General features: G+C 36.1%; 2 protein-coding genes across 3 annotated transcripts in view; one reads left to right on the top strand and one right to left on the bottom strand.

The window, feature by feature from the left end:
- LOC126647092 (aspartyl/asparaginyl beta-hydroxylase-like) overlaps positions 1–20,822 on the top strand; it is a 724,697-nt gene that overhangs the window by 375,447 nt on the left and 328,428 nt on the right. The window lies entirely within an intron of this gene.
- NKAIN3 (sodium/potassium transporting ATPase interacting 3) overlaps positions 1–20,822 on the bottom strand; it is a 330,561-nt gene that overhangs the window by 151,426 nt on the left and 158,313 nt on the right. For both annotated transcript variants that reach the window (XM_050329112.1, XM_050329122.1), the window contains exon 3: positions 13,953–14,033. In XM_050329112.1, coding sequence (XP_050185069.1) covers positions 13,953–14,033 — 81 coding nt within the window. The remainder of the gene's footprint in view (positions 1–13,952; positions 14,034–20,822) is intronic.

Genomic DNA, 20,822 nt, shown 5'->3' on the forward strand with positions numbered 1-20,822 from the left:
GGAGAATACAGAGAGAATGGTTGTAGAAGATTTAGGTGAATGGCACATGGAGTTTCAGGGGTTAATAAGTTAAGGACTATTCCAGGTTCATAACTCTGATGCTTTGGATGAAGTACAGAGACTGAGATGCAATAAAAAATTATCTCTTTCCCTTCTCGTCCACTGTGATCTTTTTTCTGGTTTCACCTAAAGACAACAACTACACAGTTACTAATGAGAGGTTACAGCAATGTTTCGGTCTGTAGAGGTACTAGACAGCTCCTTCTTTCCTCTATTCTGGCTTCCTTTTTTCATGTGTAACAGTACTCATATACAAGAATTCAATTATGAAAGATTCATCCTTTGTGAACATTTCTGCAGTCAATAGGCGAAAAAAAAAAGCTTTCAGTGTCAGGTAAACAAGCACACATATACACTGATTGTGTCAGTCTGTTCCTCAAAATAAAAAACCAAACAAACAAACTTCAGAATAAAAATCGAGAGAAGTTTTCTGTCAATATAAATTAGAATATATGTAGTAGAGAATTTTTAATGATGAAGAAAAATAAGTTAGGTAGAATCCATGCTAGCAAAGTTAAAGATAGTAAGAAATTGTTCACTAAGCTTATTAGGAACAAAAGAAAACATAGAGATGACCTGGACCCACTAATAGATGTTTACTGTGAATTCTTTAAAGAGGTATAAAAATCAGACACCTTTAATACATGCTTCTGTTCTTTTTGCTTAGTAAAGAACAGAATGAAAAGAGGAAGAAGCACTTTCTAAACCATTAGTCAGAGATCTACCAATTTCTAAATTGTATGCAGTCTTTCGGCCTGGACAACTTGCAATCACACAAAAGCTTTGGATGTTGAGTTCCATGAATGCAAATAGGTTAATTTAAAAAAAAAAATCTCTGGAAATGCATGAGACTGAATAATTTTAAAACCTATATAAGGTTCAAAAATTGCACATTCAAGGACCGTTAATCTAGCTTTAGTCCCAAAGTAAACAGGGAGAAGATGACTTAAAAACAGATGCTTGAAAACCAGCAAAAGCAGCATAATTTATGTCAGTCAATAAAATTTCTTAAGACATTAGGATCTGTTAAACAAACTCGATTTCATTACTTTAAGAGGTTAAAAGTTGAGTTGATAGAAGCAGCTGCAAGAAGATAATATACTTAAACATCTATAAGGCATTCACAAAACATTCTTACTGAAAAAAAAATTGAATGGTAGTACATTTTAATGAACTGAAATTAAATAGATTGAAAACTAGCTAATTAACATAGTTATCAATGGAAAATCATAGATGAATAAGAGTCTTTCTAGCAGGACTCCCTTGAGATTGATGCAAGGTCTGATGTTATTCAACATTTTCATCTGTGATCTAGTACATATAGAATCACTGCTTGTAGTGGATATATTTGCAGATGACACAAAGAGAGGGAGGAGTGTAAATAATGAAAAGGCAGGCAGCTGTACAGGGCCATCTGGACTACTTGGTAAGCTGGGATCAGCAAAACAAAATCTGTTAAGCTATAGGCACAATCAAAATTATATGGCCTGGAGGCAGGAAATGCAAGTCATGACACAGATCTGTAAAATGCATTATAGAAAACAAAATGTTTGGATAAAAGTTAATATGATCCTGGAATACTTAAGCAAGCTGCCTAGTTACACGTGTGAAAAGTGGTCTTACTTAGACATTTAGAAATTAATATCCTAGGATATTGATGGCATTACTTACATCTAGGAACATTTTAAAACTCTCTAACAACCTTTTAAAACCATTTGCTTACTTCATGTATTACAAGCAGGTATGAGTCTCAAGCCTATTTTAAGATGCTTTCAAGGAAAATGATACCACAATATGATTTAAATTTTTTGTAGAAAATTGTAGCTTTAAAACTATAATATAAAGTATATTTTTAACTAATTGGGTAGTCAATTGATTCATAAGAGTAAAATATAAGCAAACTAAACCTAAAATAGATAAAAATATCAAGAAGTTCTAATTAAAAAGTGATTATTAAGAAATTTGTATCACTGTTTTTTCCAAAAGAACTATTTACATAGACTGTGCTAATTTTGCAGGGTACAAAGTGCCTGCATGCCTACAACATTTCACAACAAAAATAGTTACTTCATGTGAAAAACAAGACATAAGGATGGAAGATACCCTGAAGCAAATCATAGCTGCAACTCAGAGTAGACATGAAAATGTTCCTAACAAATCATGAACAACTCTAAAGTTAAACAACATACAAGTGTATTTGAGATGAAGATTTAGTGAAAATCAGTTCCTTGACAGCTGGACACGTGCATAGCTTTTTTTCCTCACTGACTGTAGTCTTTTATCCAACAGTCCACCTTTGAAGCGAAAAAATAAGAAGCTCTTGTGAACACCCTGGTAACAGATAAAGAAACACAATTTAGTCAAGATGAGATGGCTAAAAAGGAAGATAATGTGTTCTGGCAAGTTGGCCAGTAGTTTGGTAATTTCTGATCCAATCAAGGAAAATTACTAAACTGAATGAAATGAAAGCTGAAAAAATTAAAATATCATCTATAATTCACACAAAGTAAGGGTAAAATTAATCAACTGTGTCATATCTGCTGCAAATAAGTAATGTCAGGTTTAGGAATAACACCTATGCCCCTTGCAGCAGAACTAAACAGAGGTTTCAGCAGGAAGTTCAGCGAGTTCAAACTGTCTTAGCATAAAAAATGTCCAGGCCTTCAAACGTCTTTGACATAAACAAGGAAAATCTTCAGCCAAAACTCTCAAATCAAACCCAAGCTCTTGATCTACCAAAAGAGAAAAAAAAAAAAAAAAAAAAAAAAAAAAGAGAGAGAGAGAAAAGAAAAGAAGAAAGAAGCTGCTTCCAAGCATGCAGAACAGTAACACAATAACACAGAACAGTAGTTCTCAGCAGATGGGTGTAATATATTCTCCCCCTTCAATGGAATAGCTCTTCCAAAACAACATCTTAAAGAACTTCTAAAGGCTCTTTAAAGATATAAGCAGAGAGGTAATCTAAGTGTACAGAATGCAATGCTGGTATAACACAATCAGATTACTCATAAGCAGCATTTGCCCTTGGAAGACAGTGTTAATCAAGCACTGCTGCAATCACTGTGATTTCTTTTCCAACATTTCTGCCTTCCCCATTTGACTGAATAGGTCAAGAAGACCCAGCATTATTCCTGGTATAGTAAAGCTACTCTGACAATAAACCTCCTAGCAAAACAAAGGGCAGAAGGGCAGCTAAATCCCCAGTAGGATTCTCTCACTCTTTCCCCATTAATCCAAATGGAAGAAGTCTGCTCAAAGGAATTCTGATACTCATGAATAATTAATTCAGTCACATCAACATGGGCAAGAAATTTCCCTGAAGGACAGCTGAAAAGGAAAAAAAAGAGAGTATAATGATCTAGACAAGGAACAATCCTTCCAATTCCCTTGTGCAATTGAAAAGGAGTTCTCAAAACCCGTTCACCTTACGGAGGTTAAATAAATTATTACATGGAAACCAAATTTAGGAGGTAAACTTGCTCCAGATTCAAACTGCAAAGATTAAGAGACTACTTCCTATGACCTTACAGAATCAAAACCTTCTTGTAATTAAGACAGATTAACACAACACAAACATTAAGCATTCTACAAAAGAAGAAAAGATTGCCAGAACAGACATGTTGAAAATTCATAACCTTCATACCCAAGGTTATGCTATTGAACTAACTAGAAGTTTTTTGTTTGCTGAAGCTTTCAAAAGAAATGAATACCACGAGTAAAGGCAGGGACACTGCCTTTATTGTTCACCAAGAAAGAACCACTCAATAGGAGCTGAAGCACAAAATTTCTTTCTTCCAGATATTCTTTCGAAATATGACAAGGTTTGTAAAAATCAAAGGCAATATTAGAACACCAGACACCAGGATCAAAGTAATTTAAGGTGGATTTTAACTCAGAAAGTTCAAGATTATGCACATCTAATGTGCCAAGACACTAGAAGAGTAAAGAACCAGGAAAACTCTGAGTGGATACAAAGGATCTACATAGTTTCCAAAATCTCCTTCATTGTTAATGTAGATCTATGAAAAATAAATCAAGCTTGTATCTTCCCTTGCTTTTCCTCTAAATTAGAGTTCATGAATCCCAAAGGATGTAAGTAGGGTTGTTTGTACGACATCAAGAGAAGATGAGCAATCACCTGCTTCTTATATTACTTTTCCAAGTCAAAGGTAGGTCCATATTAGCACATCTATCTAAATAATATCTACAGGGGGGTCTGGACAGGCTGGACTGATGGGCTGAGGACAATTTTATGATGTTCAACAAGGCCAAGTGTCAGGTCCTGCCCTTGGCAACAACAACCCCAGGCAGCACTACAGGCTGGGGGCAGAGTGGCTGGAAAGCTACCCAATGGAAAAGGACCTGGGAGTGCTGGTCAACAGCCAAATGAACATGAGCCAGCAGTGTGGACCTGGCAGTGTTAGGTTAATGGTTGAACTTGATGACCTTGGATATCTTTTCCAATCTTAACAATTTAATGATTCCTTGATTATGAAGTCCCATAAGAAGCATGGGGAATACTTAAAACTGATGAGACCATGAGATTCACCATCATAATTTCTGGGAAGAACTGTTTCAGATTCTACTATCACAAACAATAAATCCTCTGTACTTTCATCAAAGTCTCAGACTGTTTCATGTGCAAATTATTACAAAAAACTTACTTAAAATTACATTTGCTTCCTAATAAGCATTGTCTTCAAATGCAATAAAAAAACCCCAGCAAACAGCGTATGAATCAGTGTGAAACTCCTTCTAAAACAGTAAAACTGTTTTCAAACTGGACATCGAGTGCAAATATTTATTTGAAGACTTATGAAATGACAGATTTCCTCATAACTAGGAAGAACTCTTTACTTGGCTAATGTAGGAACTAAAATTCCCAAGAATAAACTACTTGAAAAAAAGCGGTGTATAGAGATTAGCAAAAACCATCAATTTGACCTTAGCAGGCAACAAATAAAGCCTGTACTAGCACTAAAAGAAGTACACTGCCTTACATAAGGGTCAAAATCTGTACACAGCAGTCATTCATCTCAGTATTTAGACAGTTGCTGGACAGACAACAGATGTGGTTGATCCAAGGTCTAAACAAGAATATGATTAAAGAAGTTATCAAAATATCTTTCATTGCAGTTTTTCAGGACATCATGTTTACAAAGACGAAAATCAAATCTCAGCAACAGTCTTCCAATTTCTACAAAAAGGAACAAATTAATCACTACAAAACAGATCCAAATGTCAATAAGTAGATAAAATAATACCCTGAGCAATGAAACCTTAGTTCACCCTTACATGCAGATGAGCGTGTCATATGTGCTTACAGCCAAACCACAACTCAGGGAAATTTCCCTTTCTCAGTACATGAACAATTCAACTTACGTCAGAAACACAAGGTTAGAATAGATGACTAGATGGTTCTTCCTGCCCTTATATTCTCATGTTGCTTATTCTGTATGTTCTTGTTCTGCATGTAAATACCCAGTCATTTTCAAGCTTTGCTGTGTGCTTCAGGCACAGATACACCATAGGTACTCAGGATTTACCCTCTCCACGTCACTAGCCATTGCAGCGAGCATTCCTGAATCACAGGACTGAGTTCAGACTGGGACTGTATTCTCATTTCTTTTTCATATCCAAAGGTGTCTTTGGAGAAATTTTGCAAGCTACTTGAGTTACTTATCTTCTTGTTGTGAGGTTATATTTTAGTGTGGTTTTTTTTCCTTTTTAAAAATTTTAAAGATCCTAGAAATTAGGCCAATGAACTCAAATAAATACGCGTGTGATGTTTTCATTAACAGATTTATCTGTGTAGCTCTCAGCTAACCAGATATGATATACCCATTATTCCCAAAGCCATTTAATATTAATGGATATTAAATGGATTATTAAAAAAAAGCAACAGAGATATCACCTCAGTTATTTAAACCAATGAAGAAGATAGCAGCCTACCCTGCAAATATCATATTAGAATTTAGTATTGAGGGATTATAGAAGAACACCAATTCTGATTGAAAAACTCATTTTAATGGTGCTCATTTTATATAATATAATGAACCACTGTAAATGTCACCTGAAAGGATGTAAAATTCAATTTTTGCACCATCTGGAATGTACTCCTGATTAAGTTGTTCAGTAATGTGATCGTATCACCTAAACAAACTAATCAACATCAGAATGACACATTTTGCAGTTTCAGTGGCATTTATCTGTGTCCCATTTGTTCCACACAATTTTTTTTTTTCCCAGAATGACCTTATGCTCAAATTGTGCCATGAAACTAGCTGAATGTTAATTCTCCTTTCAAGAGTAAGAATGTATTTCATTAAATCTTACATGATGCTACAATAGAGTGAAACAGGGTGAACAACAGATTACTTTTGGAACATGAAATCGAGAACATCAAAATCTCTTCAGCTTAACAATCAGAAAGCCTCTTCAGCTAAAACAGAATCCTTTGAGGCTATTTCAGTGTTGAAAATTTTGAACTGGAGGAATGTGCACTGATTTCATTATTAGAGTACTAACAGATTTACACATTTCTGCTCTTCATTTTCATTTCTTTTCTTTTTTTTTTCTTTTTAAGAGAGCACATATTAAGTCATCTTTTTTAAGTCACCTTTTTTGTCTGAGAAATGTAATTTGCAAATAAAAAGAAAATGCAATTTTCCATAGCTTCATCATTATGAATTCACAGTTCTTAAGTAATTCTTCTCTAACTTTTCATGAAAACAGTTATTGTATTCTATAAAGATACTACCGCACACAGTTTTGGCTCCTGCACGTACCGATGTCAGTCTAACATAACATCAAAAAAAACTATTTGCAAATACCACTGAAAGGCACCCCACCAACATGCTAAATCTATGATTAACAGTACCTAACACCAGCCATGGCCAGATCTATTATTTTGAAGTGCTGAATTGTTGTGTCTCTTCAATATTACACTGCATAACTTCACAGTAAATTGTTTTCCAGGTTTATTGCCAAAGAAATTAAAAATTCAAAAGGTGGCTGTTTGAACAGGACATTATGGAAAAGTATTAAATACAATTGTACATGGAGATTATTTCTTTTTATGGTGAGAGAGCATCAGCATAGGAGGAGTAATTTCAATAAACTTTTTTTTATAAAAAAACCCCAAACTGTTACTTATGAGAGATGGTTCAAAGAATGAGTGAAGGCCAAAGGGGTTAAAAGGATTATGTAATGCAAGCATTAAAACTTATATTGGGTCTGTTTGCCTTTAGATTAGCTTAACTGTACTAAAGTACTATTTCATTAGAATTCCTCCTTTTTCCATGTCAGTGAAGATTCTGGAACAATACTTTTAAAACAATAATTTTTTAAACTCACTGGGAATAATAAGGTTGCGGAAGTAGGAGGAGGTGAAAGGGTCCAAACATAAAAGAAACAAAACCAATCATTTCATCAGGTTTTATTTCTGCAAGTTGAATTTTACTAGGACATACACTAGGAAGAGATTATATTTTACTACTGCTATAAATCCAGTAATTTATAATGTCTAGAAACTGAAGAATGCCTACAGCTACCTCCAGTGTTTTAGCACATCTCAGCTGGTAGGCAGCTGATGGCACCAGATGAAGAAAATGAACATGCAGCAGTGAAGAGAATAAGAAGCTAAGGGGTATGTAGTCCCCCAAGAGAGATGGTGACCAAAAGAAAGTGATGATGAACCAGACGTGTGTAGGAGGAAATTCTCAGGTGAGCTGCACCACGTACAGCAGAGAAGAAATACACTATTTTCACTCTCACTTTGCTAACAATGAAGTCAATGATATGTGTTCAGCTAAAAATCCATCAACAGAATAGAAAGCACATGAGTTTTGCCTGTAATAGAAGTCTAATCTCTACCAGCAGTGAACAGCAATGACAGCATTGCCTCTTACTTGGTGTCACACAGCTGAACACCAAAATCCCACCTGAGAACACCCAAAACCTGCTGTCAGCCTCCTAGGAGAGGAGTCCTATTTTCCATGTCCCTGCACACCTGCTGGGGAGAAAAGCCAGAGACACCTCAAACTCCCCAGATAGAATGATGCTCCTGCTAAAGTGAGTGAGCTCTTGACTTGACTGACATGAGATTTTGAGTCTTCAAGCTGAATTTTTTAAAATTTAAACGCCGCTATCCTAAACCTTCCATGGACACTAACTTGGATTTTTATCTTGACAGAGGTTTGTTTCTATACACAAAAAATGATGTGGCAGAAGAATAATCCAGTAGTAAGTCTTTGTAACAGTTTTAGATGCTATTCAGTGCCCTTATTATAAAAAAGCTTTTCCTGACCTACAACCAAACTTTTGCCACATGTTCAGCAAATTATTTCTTGCTCTTCCTCCCAGTGGATATGAAAAAAATCAGATCACTTTCCTTCACACAAAAGTCACTTACATGTGAGAAGATGTATAATGACCTACCTTCAGTCTTCTACTTAGATTAAGGAAGTCCTTTATTCTCCATCTATTGATTTTCCATGTAGGTTTTATGGATGCTGCCAACTTTGCCCACAAGCTTTTTGGAGTTGGCAATTCCATAGAGATAATTATGATGCTAATTGCACCAAAATAATTGTCTCTGTTTTTTCACTTATATCAGCACAAGTTAATATGAGAATTTTTTTTTTTTTTTTCATATTTTTGGTCTTAAATTCAACCGATGTTTATGCTCTCATTTCACATTTAAAAAAACCCAAAAGAAGCACAAGCCCCAGAATACACCTTTACATCTCTATTAATACAAATTAGCATTGGCTCTGAGCTTAACTTACTCCGTTTGAGATGATTAGATGTAATTGCACCACAATTAAGGATTGACTGACACGCACCAGATGGAATAAATTGGATTTCGGAAGTAGCCAGTATAAAGTCCACATAATTAGCCCTCCTTCTGAGTATATTTTTTTTTTAAAAAAAGACTACTATGTTTCCACTCTCACAGCATTTTAATGAGTAATTTATTAGTTGATTTTATACTCAGAAGAAATAATTAATTTTATCAGAGTTACAGCTCTATCCTCCAACTACGGATCCATGTAATAACTTAGCCTATAGTTCTGTCTCCAGCTTAATAAAGTTGGATGGGAGCCCTACAGACTTTGAACTTCCACTGGAAAAAGTAAAAATTACTAGGAAAAATACATGAAAAATATTGTTTTATTAAATAACATAGGCAAAATTTCCTTTGGCTTCAGGGGAAAGGCTCAAGAAGCTAGTCACAGGGACATTAGAGAGCTCACACTCACCTACATTTAACACAGAAAACTAAGGACCAGGTAATAAACATCAGGAGTAGTTTCCTACTGAATATACAACTGTGTGTCATGCAAATCCTTGGCCAAAAAAACAAAAGTCAGTTGACACAGGGCTCGATTTTGAGAGCTAAACTAAAAGTAGTCCAGAATGAGGCAAGGTTCATGCTGGAGAAGCATGTCATGGAAAAGCCATGTAAAATAAGCAGAAATATCATAGAAAAAGCTGCTTATGTAAGGTATATCAAACAACTAGGAAAGGTGTACACAGTACTAGTATAATGCTATTAATTTACTGAATAAAGATTTTAACACATGGGAAGAAATGCCAGTAATTCACAACAACAGTAGTAAAAAAAATAGTCTATCGAAAAGTATCAGCTGGAAGTGAAAATGATAGACACGAATAAACACAGCTATTTTCATACTGGATCCGAAACACTGGAGGGATATAAACAATAGAATTATTAACTGTACACTTGAAACAAATGAAGTCTCCTTTATACAGGAGTACATAAAAGCATGTATTGTTGGGGATGAAGGGCTGTCTTATACACATTAGAAGTTATCTGGTCAATATTTAAGAACATACAAAACTTCAGAAAAAGAGTTTGTGTTTGTGTCTATATGCTTTAAATTGTCCTTAATCTGGAATATGACAATTTGCACATATTTTCCTTTCAAGACCTAGAATGAGATGCTAACAACTAATGAGCTCATATATGGTTGTAGCAATCTGTCATCCTGTGGTTGAGTATTAAAAGGTCATTTTATATTAACAGCTTTCTTTCTCTCATACAGGATGGTTAACACTAGAAATTATGCTTTTAATTTCATAAAAGTAGTAAATGAAAAAAGGCAGGCAAATTTCATTTTTTGTATGGAAAGTTTTATCAGTGCTAAAATCTGAAAAACCCTAAGTTTACACAAATAAAAAATAAGTGTATGGGTATATTTCTTTTATTTCTGATCAAATACAATTTCATTAAAACTGATAAAAGCATTAAAATTTTATTTGCCCATCTTAACGTAAATGAACAAGAAGCTTGACCTATATGTTGTTTATAAGGTAGTTAAAGAGGAAACCTTTGCTCGTTAGCTTTCTACTGACAACAGCTGGCTGTGGGAGAGCTGTGTTTATTTCTCTTTCATACCCGAGATGACTTGCATCCATATCATCCTTTTCCCAGGAGATTGCCTTAATCACCATACTGTAGCTCTTGGGGGATGCTTCCTCAGAAAGCTCTTCTGTGAGGCCTTCTTTCTTCATATAATAAAATAATACGATATTAATTGGAGCAGGGACTGAGATTCAAGTGAATTCCTTGATGATAAGCCTACAGCCATATACAGTCTTTCAGTTCCCATGTTACCCCTCTCCACCAGCTTCCTCCCCTCAGGTCTTAAAGTTTGGTCCTCCAGATTATTAAAATCAAACTTTAGTGTGAATTTGGGTATACAGATCTGCATAAAAGGCTCTCCCCCCTCTCCCTCAATTACTGGAAAACAAGAAATATGTTTTCAACTAAAAATGCACTTTCCATGTCACTCTGATGAAGAAACATTATTGTTTTCTGAAAGAATGGAAAGGATCAAGTCATATACGTTGTGTTTGACACTGGGAGTGCAGGTGGCAGAAGTTTTCATCATTCTTCATCAAGAAAAAATTAAAGATCTTGGTGTACTAAATCCATAAACTTTAAACTAAATACCAAACTGTTACCTAAAAAAAATAAAATATCAGCTTACCAAGAAAACCTGAACATTATGCATTATAACTGAAGGGAAAATGTTTCAAACTTTCACAGTAAAGAACAGGCCCAAATTACCTATGTCCTTATTCTCATTCAAACTTTCCATTAACTGCAATGGAACTCCTTGGCAGAATTCGGTAAATATTCAAAGCAGATCTTTGGCTCTGCTGCAGGAGTAAGATCTGAGCAAAATTTCAGCAGTTGAGTGTTTGTATTATGACTTTTGAAAAGCTTGTCTGCATTATGTGCATACTCCTTGTGAACACATTGAATTCAAATTACCATTTATCATTGTATCAAGTTATATTTTCTGAACCATCCCTGATTGAAGACCTAATAAACATGCGGGACTCCATCCAACAGATAACTAATTCTGGTCAGAGCAAATACAAACATGAAAGTGCTTATAAACAAACAAACCAACAGAAATCAGTCATCTGCCAGACAGCACCAAAATTTTCCCCTGGTAGTATGCCAACAGAAGTTTAAAATTATAATCATTCTGTATACATTTCAGAAACAAAGCTGCTTTTTTTTTTTTTAATGGAAAAATAGTACAATAGTAAGGAAAAAAAGTGACTATTCCCTACCAAGATTTCAATACGGAATAAACAGCCACCCTTGAAAAGCTCATGATGGTGTTTTATTTCCCAACCACACTAACATACCTTGATAACAGTCTCTTTCTATCACACCTGACAACACAGCAACATATTAATGTCAAGCAACGATGAATTTTTTAAATTAACATCTTGGATAAAATCTGGGTCCCAATTAAATCACATACAAATTGAAAATACCCACGATTTTAGGCATATGGTGCAAAAGGACCTCAGCTTCATCATCTCTAGCACAATTTTCAGAAAGAGCATTAAATGAATCCAAAATTCCACTATTTACTGAACAAGATTCTAGATTCTATCATTACTAACTTGGTGCCAACATTCAGACCTTTGACATAATCTATACAAGAGTAGTCAACTTCCATGGAAATAATTTGGGTCTATCACTTTGTTGAGAAAATACTTTTCAAATGTTGTCATTATCAACCACAAGATAAAAATGCCACAAAAATGTTAAGATCAAGTGAAGTATATACTAAAAAAAGGGAATTTTCTCAGCTGCTGAACAATGTTTTTGCTACTATTTCTCTGCACTGTGATTCATCATATATGTTAAATAAGAAGAGCTAAAAGTGAAACAGAGTTGAAACTGGAAGATGCAGGATTTCAATTCATATCTGCTGATTTATAAACCTCTCAAACTAAGGAGGTGATCAGAATCCTTTGAAATCAATGGAAAAACAACTCAAATTTTCACAGACTCAGAGGGGTCATACTAAAAGTTTTGCTTCACTTCCTAGGCTCTTAGATAAATATACTAGTTATATATAAAATATAACAGTCACTACAAAAAGAGACATGGCCCAACTAAATGAAAAAATACAACCTCTGTGTATCATGAGAATTAACAATTACTTCAGGCATTCATCACTTCCATGTGTTGCTCTTCTGTTCACCTACTAGATTTTTAAATCAGAACATACCATTAGGATCATTTATTTTGGTCCTCTATGAAGTGCACTAATTTCCTCATCAAGCGCATGACTTCTCATAGCTACATCATATTTGGAGGAAAAACAAACTGTTGCAGCTTTTCATTACGAAATTTTATCACCAAAGGAACCTATCACTGAAAGTTTTAATTTTAATGGAATTTCTACTGAGTAAATTAAATTTTATTTCTTATTAAATTAGTTTCACCAGTTTTCTGTTTGTTGTAAGCCAAAAGCTAGGACCTTTAATTCTAGCGAGTATGTAGCTCATAAGTGTTCCACTCTGAACTGAGTGGAGCACGCAAATCACAGAATCACAGAATCACAGAATCACAGAATCACAGAATCACAGAACAGGTAAGGTTGGAAGGGATCACAGTGGGTCGTCTGGTCCTCCCTGCTCAAGCAGGGTCTCCCGAGAGCACATTGCACAGAACTGCATTCTCTAAAAGCACTGCATGAATTAGCAGAGATGTAGTTCGTATCACTAAATCTACAATCAGTAACGGTGACATTCATTCTAGTAAAAATGCCAGGATCAGCATGTACCATGGCATACTCTGCCTGGAATCATTTAAGTATGGTTGTGGTAAACAAAGACTGGTATCATCTATGTCCAACTCGAGGATAAAAACCAGCAGGTGTTGTATGGAACTCACTATAGATACAATGCAAAACATAAACTCTGCTAACATAAGCGCCACCTTGAATGAGAGCACATGTCTCTCGATAATTTCAGTAAACATTTCTACTCTAATCAGAGGTTTGAAGAAGGAATTGGTGACCTAGAGCACTGAGTGCCATGTAAAGGAAAGTTTTATTCAGATGTGACAATAGTAATCCTTTGCCATTCGTTCTTTTTTATAAGGAATTAAAATTTTCACCGTGAGATCAATTTGCTCAACAACTTATTACATTAACCTTCTTAGTAATTTTCTTTAGCTCCTTTCAAAGCAATCTTGGAAATTCGTACTTTTCATATACACACTTGAAAATTCCACCAAAATGACATTGCCTGTTTTTCAACAATCAAAAAGAACCTCAAATTTACAACTGAATACCCTCCCCACCCCTCAGATGATACTTCAGAAGGCAACTGTAATTTAGATTAATTGCATTTATGTACTTCAAACCCTTGGCTACTTACTATCAGCGAGAAGTTCAAACGCTAGAGCTCTTGTTGGAGGAGATCCAAAGATCAAATTGTATGTTCAAACAACCACATTTTTCCTCTGTGGTTCCAGTCTTCTAAAATCTGAGAGTCCTGCTTTTAAAACACCCTCCCATAAACATGAAGAAGGATAAGTGACCTACCTTGGAAAGTCCGCCTACTTCCAAATAGAAGCAGATAATGAAAACATTCCAGGTGACCCACAGGGCAGTCCACACCGTGTACTAAACACAAAGCCAGACGAAAGCAAAAAGACAGAAAAATAAAATGTGAAGATGAAAAGACTTTACAGTGAGCAGATCAATAATAAAAAAACCTGATATCAATAAGCATTGTTCTTCTGGGAACAACCAAGCACAGAGAGTTCAGAAAAGGAGTTCTCCCTACAGAAGTACCCTAAGAAGCACTGGAAATTACAAATCCAATATTCATTGCTGTACTAAATAAATACCAATAAAACATATTTATTCTTTGTAGTTTTAGACTATCCTACTGATATCAATTAAGTCCAAAATGCTGACCTAAACACTGGTTTTGTGGCAACTGTAAGTAATTTTTAAATTATGATTGAGCTCTTTTGAAGGAAATTCCAGAATAACACAGTACTTTAAATAAGCAAACATTGAAATAACATTTAAATATTATAAAGAAAGGCAAAAGGAAAAAAATCTCATCACCAAATAAAACAGAAGATCTATTGATCTGATAATCTGGATTTTTTTCTTTTAAACAAATACAGGTGAAACTGTATTTGACAGTAAAATGCACTTAAATTACAATAAAAATAACTCACTACGTCTCTAGCCCCTCTGCCATGAACCTGATCCTACAAAGCAACCTTAACAGTTGAATGTATCCATATCTCTTCTGAGTTCTCCAATGTCATATTGAACTCATACTCCACCTACAGCATGAATGGGCAAATAATTTGTCTACCTTAACTCAGCTTGACGTCACCTTGACTACTGTGTCCAGTTCTGAGCCCCTCAGTTCAGGAAGGACATTGAGGTGCTGAAGCATGTCCAAAGAAGGGCAATGAGGCTGCTGAAGGGACTGGAGCACAAGTCCTGCGAGGAGTGGCTGAGGGAGCTCGGGTTGCTCAGCCTGGAGAAGAGGAGGCCCAGGGGTGACCTTATCACTGTCTGCAACTACCTGAAAGAAGTTGCAGCCAGGAGGGGTCAGGCTCTTCTCACAGGAAACTAGCAGTGGGATAAGAGGGCATGGTCTTAAGCTGCACCAGGGGAAGTTTAGGTTGGACATGAGGAAGAAGTTCTTTACAGAGAGAGTGATTAGACATTGGAACGGGCCTCCCAGGGAGGTGTTGGAGTCACCAACCCTGAAGGTGTTTTCTAGCAAGAGAGTGGATGTGACACTTAGTGCCATGGTCTAGTAGATGAGGTGGTGTTAGGTCAAAGGTTGGACTCAATGACCTCAGAGGTCTTTTCCAACCTAGTTGATTCTGTGATCTTTGTGTCTTAATTGGCAGCACAATAGACTGGCACTATTTCCTTATAGATGCACTGTTTACTAACATACAACTGTAAACTATTCCCAGTGAACTCTCTGGGCAGTGCACCTCAGAAGCATTTCTGCCTGATGGACCAAGTGCCCACCCAATCACGCTCGAGCTACCTCCTCCTGAAAAAATGCAATGAGCAGCAGCACTGCCACTTTACATTTACATTTACACACTTAAAATCTTCACAGTGAAGAACTGCTGCTAAGAGCCTTTGCAAGTCCAGATGAGGGTTAATATGCTATTGTTTTGCTTCAATGTAATCATTAAAGCTCAACATACTAATCTACATCATGCTGGATCCCATTTGCATTGCACAGGTGCCATCAGTTTGGCCTTCTTGCTCAGTTTTGGGTTTTGTCCCTCTTCCTTCCCCTCCCTGTGATGTATAATGAAAGGTTCAGGTGAAGAGGATTGAATTTTTCCCCACTTTGATTAAGCTCCAATGCATTTCTGTACACCAAACCTGTGAACTTCTTTAATATAATTTCTCCTGAGGTAGGTAGACAGCTGGGAGATGGCTATGGCCTAAGAAGTAGGCAATTAATAAACAAAATAAGAGCAACACTCCTGGGCAGCTTCCTCTGTTTTACTGAGAAGGGCAGTGTGGCAACTGAAGGCTAAGTTATTATAAAATAGACAAAGCTGCCATGGTCTGTGAGCAGTATAATGTCTGCACTATTCATAAGATTAATTTAAAAGAGTACATGACATTTTACTACATTTGTTGGCTTTGTAGTAATTCATTATAAGCTACTGATTTTCCAGCATTTATCCTCAGAATATTATGTGCAGAGTGTTCAAAATTAATGAACTATTCATACAAGCCAGTTGTTTGTAAAAAGCAGAATTGAGACTATTCAGGAGAATTCGCCTTTTTAAGAAAGAATTTTTTATCTGTCCATGAACTAAATCTGTCACCACAACAAAAGGAATCCTGCTTCATCTGCCAGGCCAAGCCAAATCTGTTAATGGCCTCATTCTGTCCCATAGGCACCAATGACAGCTCTGTACTATGCAGGCAAAAACTGTCTGAACATGCTATCCCAGGCCAGGTTATTTTACAGTTTGTTTTTCCAGTTTGTTTTACAGTTATGACTGGTTTGGTTCCTTATCCACTGTGAGGATTTCTGAAAGAGAAGTACAGGTGCAAAGCAGGTGTACACCTTGAAACCCAGCTGCTGTGTATGGAGAGGCTCTTCCTACACGCTCACTGAACCGCAGAAGTCTAAATTTGAGCTCCATTTGCTTTATAAACATAATAATTACCTATTCAGTAATTGGTACTACATAATTTCTTTAAGTAAGAGAGTTATTGTCCACATTTGAAAACACATCTTTTTGGATATTATGCAAGGAGCAGATTTTTTATCTTGCATAGTTCCATAAGCAGTTAGGGAAGACTACATTAAACAAAACGTTATAGTCAACAAAAGCAAGAAAGCAAAATTAGGAATTGTCAGAATTTGGGTTATTTATGCCAATTTAATTTTTCTACTTTGTGGATGTGCAATGCAATGCAAACCTTAATTAAATCACCATAAATATATTCTTATTTTAAAAGATCTTACCTCCCTTAACACATTTTATAAACCGCTAACTCAATACTTCATTTCTCCTTGTCACTCAGACCCTGCTCTGAGGATAGAATATTAATTTCCTCATGAGGTTTACTAAGATGCTCATTGCTGTAATGTGCAGGAGCTGCGCAAACATTAAGTAATTTATTTTATATTATAAGGGAATAATACAGCTCTCAGAATGCAAATGATGTTCTGATACATGCAGAGATTACATTCAGAAGTATTCATACATTATAGACATCCAACTTAAGGTGCTTAAGAGTTCATTTTTCAGAACACTTGAGGTTATACAGTGCTTTATAAACTCTCAGCTCCCTAGGGTTGAGCATGCAGCACTTGTGCAAATCAGACCACAAGGTCTCAAGACAAGAACCCAGAATGCAAGGGGAAAACAAAGAGCATGACAAGTTTGGTTAAAGTGACTCGTTTTGTGTCCAAAAGGATTTCAGTGTTTGAGAGCAGAGATAAATCTCAGCTACATAGCACAGCCTTCACAGCAAAAGCAATCCTTTTATTCTTGCTAGCATGTGCCTCAGTCTTCCCACTGTCTTCTGTTTTCTGCAAATCAAGTTTCTATTCCCTGGCTGCGATCACCAGAAAACCCCCAGATATCTGTCCTTTCTATTGAAAGTGAGGTGACAGTATAGTAAGAATTGGTATACATCTATCCAGTACAGAATTGCAAATATATAAAAGGATCACAGTAAGATTGCACAGAAGGGCTTTAATAAAAATTTTTCTAAATTTTTGAGTGTTTCTTTCTGAAAATTTTGTGATACTTTTTGACCATTACATGTATGTGTGTAGATTTATACGTATTTACCTTCTAGGTTAAAAAAAATATAGCAATATTCCATGATGTGGCATCACACTAACACCTGTTTAAGTCATTAAGAAAGTTTTAACTTTTAGATCCATCATGAACACTTTTTTTTCTAACAGAGAAACAACCCAAATTACCATCCTCTGTATGAAGATCATGCATGCTGACAATTTTGTCTCAGCATGGGAATGTTTAGGGTCTGAAACTTTAGGTCCACACTGATCCTCAGGCTCCATTTCCCTTCCAAGGAACCTCACCTAACCTGTTTCATGACCTGATCTGCCATTCAGCCTCTCCCACTACATGTCCTAAACATTATCCTGTCCATCCTGTTGTGTTTGCTCACTTTTACTACCCCACATCCAGTGATTTCTGCCCCAGTTCTTTTTTACCAGCCACATTCAGTCCCCTCCAGCTCATCTGGTCTCATGCTCAGCATCACAACCTTTACCATATCTGGCATGAAGAAGGAACTTTCCACACAGGTTGAACTGAGAAGAAGAGTTGGGTTTTTTATTTTGCACTCAGTACGATGCACCACCTAAAAAATCACGTGGATGTTTTTGTAGTAGATTCCTTCTAGTGGAAGGACCTAGGACCTGGTAATAATCTTTGCTTATTTCCCCCTTGATGCACTATATCCCTTTTTTTTCCTTTTGCTCTTTTGCACTAAGGATTGTATACTAGGTGGTGTGAGGAAGTATTTGGAGTCTTATAAGTTATGTGGAAAGAGTACTTCTTAAACCTTACAGGTTTAAATGTCTATTAAATTACTGTCAAGCCTAGCAGGTTCCTTTCAGATCCCTTCTCATAATGCCAGCCTCTCTACAACAGTGAGATTCCTATAACTCTTTTGACTTTACATGTCGTATTGAAACCGATGCAGAGATACATTTCATGTATTAGTGAAATACAAACCTTTCTAGAGTTAAATCACTCACATTGGATGGACACAAAGTCACAAAAAGAACTGGTTAAGCAAAAAATGCAAAGGATGACTTCTTAAATTGAAAGGTAAAGAAAAAAGGCAATTTTCTAAGTTTGACTGTTACAAGGATTGGGGGATAAGTTTAGCTGTAATGAGTAAAGTATTTTAAGTGCGTATTTAAATCTGGGGGGCACTAGGGAGAATGCAGTTGACTCAGGGACACTTCAAGGGAAAGGAGCAACTCAGATCATCCCTCCGTAATACCTGGCTGTGCCTCAGAGGCATCAGTACTTGCAGAGCCTTATAAGTACTGGGAAGTGGCATAAATCAACATGATAGAGCAGTAACAACACAGGACTTACCAGGGAGGATATTGAAGGAGTAATTTTGGAAGCCCAAATATTTCATATGTGTTTTCACTGTCTGTGTAACATTTGTTTGAGTACAGTGTAAAGCATCCTGTACAGCATTTCTTGTGCTTTTGTGGTTTTTGGTTTACGCTTCTTTAAGAAAATCTCTCCTGGCTTTTCAACTGTACACATTGCCTATATATCATATTATATTATTTATTGGAATACATTAAGGCAAGTAAAGCAGAGATTTCCACCTTATATTCTGCCTACCTAAGTGTATTAATTTCATCCTTCACTGTTTCACTAACACATTTTTATTCAGGTTTGGGTCTAGTTTGTAAAATTTTAACTGTATGACTCATCATTCAGGAGCCTTTTGAAGTTCCACATCAGAAGTAGAAGAGGGGGAAAATCCCCAGCTTTAACAAGTATCCTGTCATCATCTTTTATCAGTTTTAACAGCCTGGAAATCTTGCTGCTGACAGCAAGTTCTATTAAGAAAGGAAAAGCATGCATAGGGAAATGGATCACACCAGAGCTCTGGAGCTTTGTGACGCAAGTGTAACAACATGGTTAGAGCTGAAATTTAGCTGTTTTTTTCTTCTTTACAAATGTTTGAGCAAGTTTCAAATGAGCTAATATGGGAAAATTAGGAATCAGCTCTGCACTCTTATGTCCCCTGGGAACTTTGCACTGATTTAATTCAGTCAAAAAATATTCAAATACTGAAAGTAGCACATTTTCTTAGTGAAAGAACAAATTGTTCACAAAATTTATCTAAATTACTAATTAATACAAAATGTATTAGAAATAATTATTGGATTTAAACTAATTAGGGCACTGGAAGTCAATGTTGCTGCTCCCTCTTTCTCTGTTTCCTAAGCTCTGAGGACTTGGAATTTTAGTTATGAGCAAGTGAAATTCCAGATTTATTTCAGAATTACCATCCATGTATCTAAAAGACTGTAGACAGACGACATGAGCCACTACCTTAAAGTGCTTTGAATGACAATTGTATTCAATGGAGATGCCTCATGAATCAGCTATTGTATGACGGTTCATACATAGTGGGGTGTTTTTTTTTGGTAGAAAGCTCTCATGACAAATTTTACATCACTCAAACTAATTTCTTTCTTCAGACTTTCAATCTACGATGGCTATGCTTATGCTGCTGTCAAAGAAATGACTGTAGATTATGCAGTCATTAAATGCTAGTGATACAGTAAGTAGCTTGGGTTCCATGGCAGTGGAAGAGGAGTTAGAAGCATGCAGATGCTATTGTGTTTATCAGTTTTTATTACAGCCCTCACTGAATTCCTTGGCTCTGCGTATGTGCAACAAAAGCCTGCTCAACTGTGCCTGCAGAACTAGTCTCATATTTGACTGCAGTATAGATGTCCTTCGAGTTATAGTCCTACATGTATTACAATTATTTACTTACTTTCTTATTCCTTACACATGTTAAAATTTGAGGAGAGAGAACACGACATATGCAGCATAGGATGGCAAAGTGAAAGCTTTTGTGTAACTTCTCTTGTCAGGGAAATCTTCAGGCACAGACTTCATTGCACAGAAGATAGATTAAAAACATTCTTTTGAGATTAAAACAGCGACCCTAGACCTGGTCAGCTTAAGTCAAGATCACCACCAGAGTATGACAGAATATCATGGGGACAACTTGCGCTCACATGTGCCAGATCAATTTTGTGTAGACAGCTTACAGAAGCAAACTGTTTTATCTGACATGATTCACACTTTACTTCAATTTTTTATCTTTGGATAAGATCATCTGCACTAGTAAGGCTGAATT

This window comes from Myiozetetes cayanensis, unplaced genomic scaffold (assembly GCF_022539395.1).
Source record: "Myiozetetes cayanensis isolate MyiCay16 unplaced genomic scaffold, myiCay2020 scf1, whole genome shotgun sequence".
Lineage (NCBI taxonomy): Eukaryota > Metazoa > Chordata > Aves > Passeriformes > Tyrannidae > Myiozetetes > Myiozetetes cayanensis.